This window comes from Orycteropus afer, unplaced genomic scaffold (assembly GCF_000298275.1).
Source record: "Orycteropus afer afer isolate SDZICR_OR568_19922 unplaced genomic scaffold, OryAfe1.0 scaffold00005, whole genome shotgun sequence".
NCBI lineage: Eukaryota > Metazoa > Chordata > Mammalia > Tubulidentata > Orycteropodidae > Orycteropus > Orycteropus afer.
The window spans coordinates 805,741-814,698 of record NW_006921592.1 but is presented as its reverse complement, the minus strand read 5'-3'; the positions used below and the strand labels follow the sequence as shown (position 1 = coordinate 814,698).

The 8,958-nt window shown below is 43.8% G+C and overlaps 1 protein-coding gene across 1 annotated transcript in view; it reads left to right on the top strand.

The window, feature by feature from the left end:
* The first annotated feature begins 5,161 nt into the window (after positions 1-5,161).
* Positions 5,162-8,958, top strand: part of PTAR1 (protein prenyltransferase alpha subunit repeat containing 1) — an 81,088-nt gene continuing 77,291 nt past the window's right edge. The window contains exon 1 of the mRNA XM_042780703.1: positions 5,162-5,247. Coding sequence (XP_042636637.1) covers positions 5,162-5,247 — 86 coding nt within the window. The remainder of the gene's footprint in view (positions 5,248-8,958) is intronic.

The following is an 8,958-nucleotide window of genomic DNA, read 5'->3' as shown; positions in this document are numbered from 1 at the left end:
ATGGTTGTTGCTTGAACAATTTCTCTCAGAAAGATCAGCACAAGGCCAGTCCCCATGAGGCAGAGGTTAAAGATGTCCCAAATGTCCAAACTACCATGCCACTCCATCATTTCGGACATTAACCTCTCCTCCTCCTCCCGGTAATTTCCCCTGTCTTAGGGTTCTGTATTTTGCTATAACGCCTCACAGAACTCACAGACACCCAAGGGATCGTCTCACATAGTAGTGGTGGAGGTTGTCAGGATGGCGAGTCCCCAGTCCGTGAGTGGGTCTGGGGGATCCTCCCAATTCTCAGGGTTTGATGAACCTCGATCAGCAGATCAGATGACGGCTACTGTCCCAAATCCAGGGGTGAAATGAGGAAGAGCCAAAACACAAACCGGAGCAAGAGGAGGGTGAATCTTTCCAGGAGATTCGTAGGTATACCCTCAAGGTATACTTCTGCCAGATGGTCTCATGTCAATTTGTCTTCTGGCACTGTTTCTTCTGTGTCTTCTTCCTCATTGTCTAGCACTGGTTCAGAAGCACTCATCTCCATCAAGTTGTCTTCTGTTAATTCCCCTGGTGTGGTGTTTATTAGCTCTTGAATTTTTCCAAGACTCATATCTTGGAAAAAAAAAATACATGTATAAGTGGACCTGAAGAGTTCAAATCTGCATTGCATAATGTTACCATGAGACATCAAATACAAAAAAGTAGAGTGAATACATCATAAAAACCAAAAACCAAACTCACTGCCATCGAGTCAGTTCCAACTCATAGCAACCCCTCCTTGGGTTTCTGAGGTGGTATGTCTATGGAAGTAGATTGCCCAATTTTCCTTCCTTCTGAGGAGTGGCTGAGGGGTTTGAACCACCAGCCTTCTGGTTAGCAATCAAATGCCTTAGGCACTACACCACTGGAGCTCCTAATAGGGATGAAAAATGTAGGGTGAACACATAGGGATGTAAGTAGAATAATACAGAGAGAAGACAAGCAGATTACAAGGTCCTTTGCAACTTTGCACAAAATTACTAGACCTGTCATTAAAACAAGGAGCTCTATTGGGACTATGGTTAAGGCATTGAGCTGCTAACCAAAAGGTCAGTTGTTTGAACTCACCAGCCACTCAATGGGAGAAAGATGAGGCAGTCTGCTTCTGTAAAGATTTACAGCATTGGAAACCCTATGGAGGTCACTATGAGTTGCAATCAACTTGACAGCAGTAGGTTTGGTTTTTGGGTCAATAAAACAGGAGCCCTGGTGGCTCAGTGGTTAAGCACTCAGCTGCTAAAGGTCTGTGGTTTGAATCCATCAACTGCTCTGTGGGAGAAACATGTGGCAGTCTGCTTCCGTAAAGACAAACAGCTTTGGGAATCCTCTGGGGCAGTTAGACTCTATAGGGTCTCTATGAGTCAGAATCGACTCAACAGCTGTGGGTTTGGTGTTGGTTTTTGCTCATTGCAAAAAGGACGGGGGAGGTGGCATCCTCCTCTGACCTCTAACTTCATGAGTGTGATACAGAATCACCACCAGCAGCCCAAAGCTTATTCCTATGAAACCAGACGGGCCACTGTCCTCCACCTTTTTACCAATTCTATCACCAGCCATCCCTCCCACGGTACTCATTATTTCTCTGCTGGGTTCCATAATTCATTGCAACGGCCACACAAAACTCAGACAATACTCATGATTATGGGGTTTATTAGGGTAGTAACAGGATACAATTCAGGTTCAGGAATGTGCTAAGGATACAATTCTTCCATCAGACAGCCTCCCCTTGGCCATGCCCTCAGGCATGCCTCTCTTTGGCCCTTGGCCTGTCTGCCTGGCCTCTGCCCTGCTCAGGCAAGCAGTACAAAGCTCTTTTAGCTCTGCTGATATGTACACCTAAGTGCGTCCCATTCTGCCAGTAAGTCTCCTGATCAAAGACACTCAACTTCTCTTACTTTGCGGGCCAGCAAGCCCACCACTGTCTTGTGCCTCTTGGTCCCACTGCCACTGTCTCTCTACCAAGGTCTAGTGCAGGGATCTTGGGCCCAAGGATGTGCTCCAGTCCACCTTTGGCTCTTCTCTCTTGATGGCTGTGAGATCTCCCCTTCTGCCTCTAGGAGGACTCACTTAAGCCTGGCCCACCCACTGCTGTCGAGTCGGATCCAACTCATAGCAACCCTTCGTTGGGTTTCTGAGGTGGTATCTCTATGGAAATAGATTGCCCAATTTTCCTTCCGAGGAGTGACTGGAGGGTTTGAACTGCCAGCCTTCTGGTTAGCAGTCAAATGCCTTAGGCACTAAGCCACCAGAACTCCTTTAAGCCTGGCAGAATAACAAAACTAACCAACCCTCACATTAGAGTTTCATATACCTTATTTGCACAGCCCCACCCCTACATAACAACAACAACAACAACCCCCACAAGGGTGTCATGTGCCTTATTTACATTACTAAAGCTATCCAATACCTTTGGCCGACCACAAAGCACTGTACATATGCACAGTTCCACCCAGTAATCTGGTGGGTATCACAAAAGACCATGGCTAGAAGAGCCATACTAAATAACTCACTGCACCATTGTCATTTAAGGCCACTTTGTGCCCTCCATCCTGGCAGAAAGGGTTTGATTTTATGAATTCTTCTTAAACCTGTCTTCTTGTTGTTGTTCTTATTTGCCATTGAGTCGGTCCCAACTCATAGCGACCCCTCCTTGGGTTTCCAAGGCAGTATCACTATGGAAGTAGGAATGCCCAACCTTCCTTCTGAGGAGTGGCTGGTGGGTTTGAACCACCAGCCTTCTGGTTAGCAGTCAAGTGCCTTAGGCATTATGTTACCAGAGCTCCTAAACCTGTCTTAGTTTTCTGCAAAAACCTTGTTTTTCTGTCTAACTTCTACTTCTTTCTCTAAAAGCCAGAAGACCAATGTCTAAATCCAGGAAATGCGGACCACTGGGCTAGTTAATTTATATTTCTCTTTCAATCCTTTATACAGTTAGACAACCACTGGAGAGCTTTGAGCTGACTGAAAAATTGCTTTAGATTGACAGTGAAAGATTTCAGTAATTACTCCTTTGTGAATAGGTTAGTAACTATTTTTTCGTTTTGTTCCAGGATCTGCTTGGCACCTGCTCCCATGTTAATGCAAGAAGCCTGGCCTGACCAAGGCGCACATGTGCAAAGAAAACAATTTTACACTTTTATTTGACCCTGGAACACTAAAACTCATGTCAAGGACCTGAAAATCACTGGAACTACATTATTTGTATGACACATTTCAGAAGTGAGGGGTCCATCAGCTACTTCCTTGCCAAGCTATGAAACTGTCCTCTAATCCATAATCATGACCCCTCCCCAGAAATGTTATGAATAATCCTAACTTCCCCATTTGCTACAAGCTTAAAAGGAAAAGCAACCTGAAGCCTTATTGAACTCCATTGGCAACAGCAGTCCCGGGTGTTCCTTCATGTTGGCCTTCCAAATAAAATTTCTTCCTTGCCTCAACCTGAGTCTGTGAGTCTTTGAGCATGCCAAACAGAACCTGGACCCAGATTTGGAGTTTCAAATGGAAGGCTTTTACTCTTATACAAGCCCTACTTCAAATGTGTCATGTATGTGCACATTAAACAGACCATGAGTTTGTTTTAAAATGATTTAATTTAAAAGACACAGACTTCAAGAGTGGAATAAAAGAGAATGGAAGCAAAGGACATCAGATTTTTCTATCATGGAAAGGAGAAACCTTAAATATGAAAAAGTTAATCATGGCATTTAAAAATACAAATGTACTAGAAAACTCAGAATTTATTTGCAGCAAATATATAGCTTTCAAGAGCAAAACATGTCAAGGCCTTGAGTTTTTTACTCCAAAATGGACACACAGCATTCAAGGGACACCAAATGTGCAAAATGAATAGCACTTGAAGTAGAAAACCTAAAAAATATTTGTGATCTCCTTATATCCAGACGCCAAATAACTTTCCTTTTTTCTTTAATGCATTAATTGAAAATTTTTTCTTAATTTTTAAAATGATTTATGTATTTCTTGTTGAGAATATACACAGAACATATATCAACAATTTCTACATGTACAGTTCAGTGACATTGATTACATTCTTCCAACGATTTTATAAACTTTTTGAAACCAGCCACTGAGAAGCAGAAATTGGCACACAGGTACAAAAATAGGTCACCAACATGGTCAAACACCGTCTCGACCTCGTCATCCCTTCTGTTGGGAAAATAAGCAAACTTTTTTTTTTTTTTTAAATACATTTTATTGAAATATTTGTACAGTGACATACACAAAACTAAAGTGATATGAGGAACTCTGGTGGTGTAGTGCCTAAGGCACTTGACTGCTAACCAGAATGCTGGCAGTTCAAACCCACCAGCCGCTCCTCAGAAGACAGGTTGGGCAATCTACTTCCGTAGTGATACCGAGTCCGAAACCCAAGAAGGGGTCGCTATGAGTCGCATCCGACTCCACGGCAGTGAGTTTTTTTTATCACTTAAGTGATAAGGGTCAATGCATTTCTTTTTGTCTTCAGTGTTCTCTCCCCTCCCCTCCCACCCCTGGTAACCAACAAAGAAAGTTTCGTTCCATACATAACCCTTTCAAAATAAGCGAACTCTTAACATGCCAAAGGACTAAATGTTCAGGAGCACATCCGTTAAAACCTTCCTCCCAAAGCTCCCGGGCCTGGCCTCCCCCTGAACAGCTGAGAATGGGTGACCGGGGATGTCACGCCCTGGGTCTGGGCGTGTGTGTCGAGGAGCCTGCTGGGGAAAAAGGGAAAAAATATGTATGTAAAACGGCGGCCTGGGGTTACTTTTTAAGCGAATCTACTGCTAATTTTCGGACGTTTAGAAACTCGGTTACGGGGACACCAAGACGAGGCGGGGTCCTCGAGCGCCCCTGCACCCGCCTAGAACCCCTAGAGCCACCAGGATGGGACTCAATCCCCGTTCGAGCCACTATGCACTCCTGCCAGCAACCAACCCTGGACTAAGGAGGATCACCAGTCTCAAAAGGAATCACACTCCGACCGCCTGCAGGCTGACCCGGAAGTGCTCGCTGGCCGCGGCCGCGGCGGGGGCGCGGCCAAACCGGCGCTCACGCGCGCGCTCCCAGCACAACTCCTGCCGGTGGCTCTGCGATCTCCCCGAGGCGCGCCCCAGCCGCCGCCAACATGGCCGAGACGAGCGAGGAGGTGGCGGTGCTGGTGCAACGGGTGGTGAAGGACATCACCAACGCCTTCAGGAGGAACCCACATATGTGAGTCGAGCGCTGGCGGCACCCGCGCCTCCGTCGCTCCTTGGGGCGTTAGGGGCGGGGGGCCAGCTGGGCCCGGGGCTAGGCGGGTGGGGGGCGGGGCCAAGCCTGGAAGAGACCTCGGGCGGCGGACGGACCGCGCGCGACCTGGCCTCCAGCGTCCTTCCGAAGGGGGGAAGAGCGAGGCTCGGGCGGGACGGTTGGGCCACTACCCACCACCGGCTCCGAGAACTGAAGGAGGTCGCGGGCAAGTCCCTAGAAGTGACCTCGAAAAATCAGAACAGAACGACTTTGATTTGCGATCCCTTCCCATCCCTTCCCAGGACTTCTTGAAACTCGAAAGAGTTCAGCGGTTTCTCTCCATCTTTCCGTTCTTGGTACACGGGCGCACACAGACTCTGGGACTGTGTGCTTTGTAACGCAACTCTTAGGTTCACCCCGGACTTTAGTAAGAGAGGATTACCGATCATCTTATTCGTGATGGCCCCAAAACCCTCAGGTTATTTTACCTTCTAAAGATTGTCTGAGGCTGCTTTTGACTTCACCTCACTTGTCACGAGATTGTAAGAACATTTAGTTGAAAAACGGTTTTGTTTTGAAGGTGAACAGAACATTCTCAACAGTGTACCTTTTGTAGACACAGTGTGAGACTGGTGTAAAGTGGAAGAAACCCGGACACTTTTTAGCTTTAGCTGATCCATAGTTGCAAGGAACATTATTAACTCATTTTAATCCAAACAGTCCTGCGCTCTTTAAGCAGAACCCTACGGGACTGACACATGCATCTCTTCTTCCATTCCATTTTACTTAGAGTATTCTGGGAAGATCCTGGAAGAATCAGTCTATGCTTTCTGACACCTTTGCTAAATTTTGTTTAACTAATGAAAACTAAACTTGCCTGTTTAACCAGACGGCTGGCGGTTCAAACCCACCAGCCACTCCTCGGGAGGAAGGTTGGGCAATCCTACTTCCGTAGTGATACTGCCTCGGAAACCCAAGGAAGGGTCGCTATGAGTCGGGGCCGACTCGACGGCACATAACAACAACAACAATGAAAACTAAAAACCCGTTGCCCATGCAATTGATCCCAAGTCATTGGACGGAGTACAACTACTCCCATAGAGTTTCCAAGGCTGTAAATCTTTACCAAAGCAGACTAGCACATCTTCCTGCCGCGGAGTAGCTGGTGGGTTCCAACCTCTGACCTTTCGGTTAGCAGCTGAGCGCTTATCCACTGCGCCAGGCTCTAACTAATCAGGGCTCCTTAACTAGTGAAAAGGAAGCTAATAAAAGAGGGGTTAGCTGAAACATACAAAGAAGTAACAAAGTTGCAAAATTGTAGCTCCTTTCCCTTCCTCCTCTCCAAGAAAAGGAAACATGAAATTCAGTTTTGCATTTATTCTTTCTGGGGAACACGTGAATTTTTTTTTTAAGCATTCTAACTCCTTGGCTTTTCTGCCTCAAAGAAGTGCCAAGCTTACATCTGAACAAAAGATTCTTTTCCTCTAAGATGATGATCATGAAAGAATTAAGAAGCCGTCAATGCCTTGCTCCCTTGTGGCACATAATTGAAGGTCTGCAATATGCCTGATAAAAAACAACACTCCTGGCCCCAGAACACACCTGCCACTTCTGTCTGCATTCACTTCCTTGACGCTTATACACTTACAACTGCTGCTTTTTTCAAAATGAGTGCTTGGAATGATTTCCTGGCAGTAACCGTAGTAGTTACTGGGCCTTCTAAAGAATGCTTTGATGCCTTGTTGTATATCAGTCTTTCAGTCCCTCTTTGAGCATGGAAGCCTTAGTGCAAATAAGAGACATCCTCCAAAAAAAAATTGGACAAACGAAGGGCCTGTTTTGTCATTATTGATGTTATTTTTCTTGAAGAATGTACAGCAGACGTTAGAATTTAGTTGAAAGATAAAGATGCCCTTTTAGTCTACCTAAGATCAGATTCTTTTTGAGGTGATCTAGAAAGGCATTTTTATTTTGCCTAAGATTTAGTGTTCATTGGCTTGGCAGGTTGACACAGTGCAGTTTGGAACAGATTCTAATTCTTCCACATCACATTTATTGAAACTCATCAAGGATTTTAATGCCCCCCCAATCATATTTTTACAGAGAAACCTCGTTAATGTACTCTCTTTCAATATATATAATAACTAATAAGCTTTAGCATCATTATTCAAGATTTTTTAAATAAATTGGGCACACTTTGCAATAATGATCCATAAAATAGGTCTAAAACATTTAATTGCCTTAACTCACTGTTTCATTGTTTAATATTAATTTTTAAGCTATATTTTAGTAGATATTCCCTATAATGACAATATTCTCAATAATATACTTATCTTTTAGAAAGTTTTATAATTTGGGTTTTTCAGAATATCCCTTACTTCTTCCCTTAATCTAGCACTTTTTTTTTCCAAAATAAAGAAGCTGTATTTCTGATTAGAAGGGAGGGGGAAAAAGGCATTATTTATCTTGAAAGTTAGTATTTGATTATACATTCAGTATTACAAAAAAGTCTTTTAATTGTTTTTTTCTTGTTTCTTTTTTCCCCTAACACAAGGTCGATTGTAATTTTATTGGACAGCATCTACTCCATTATTAAATATGTTGACTCTGCTTCTCTAAAAATATCTGGCCAGGAGTCAGAGATACAGTGGGATAAGACGTGGTTTATGTTAAGGCTAGGTGTGGATAAGTTACCCTTCCTCAGCTTCATTTTCCTGTTGATCCCGTGAGGCTGATGAGAACACAGGAAAATCACCTTGCACAGAGTCTGGTACGTAGTTGTCATTGGGTAGTTGAGTATTTGACTTAACATGAATCCCTGTGCTTCTCATAGAAAAGATGTTGGTCACATGAGTGTAATAACTCAAGACTTGACCCAGGGACAGGCTTTAGCATAATATATAGATCTTGTGCTATTGTGGCAGATAATTGTTCACTATTTAATTAGGATCATGTCAAAGTTCTCTTATCCAGCAAGTCATTTTAATTTTTTTTCATAACTCTATTAAATATTCTTTGAACATTCATTGTTTATGAGGTGCTGTAAGTACTATTTTCATTGCATGAAATAGGAAAAAGCCTAAAATCCAGTTTTTGTGTTCAGGGCACTCCCAGAGATTTCTGGGATGATACCAAACCAGGTGCCTGTCCCATGGATTCTGACTTTGGGTGTTTCCATGTTTGTCAGAGCAGAACTGTGCTCCAGAGGGTCTTCAATAACTGACTTTTTAGAAATCGATCACCAGGACTTTCTTCCCAGGGCACTTCCGGGTGGACTTGAGCCTCCAGTCTTTAGTGGTTAATAGCTGAGTGTGTTAACCATTTGTACCACCCAGACTTCTGGGATGATAGTAATGTTCTATATGTGCTGTCCACAATAGTAGTCGGTACCTGTATGTAGCTATTGAGCATTTGAAATATGGCTAATGCAAAAGAGGAACCACATTAAAAAATTTTTAATGAAGTATACGAGCTACATGTACCTAGTGGCTACTATATTGGACAGCACAAATTTAGATGGAAACCTAAGACCGATGTGCTTGCATAGTAAACTAACCCAGCAAAGCAATTTTTTTTTAAAATTGTGATTTGGGTGAAGATTTACAGAGCAAATTCACTTTCCATACAGCAGTTCACGTACACTTTGTCTCATGTCATTGACCACAGTTTACCACAATGCAACAGCTCCCCTCC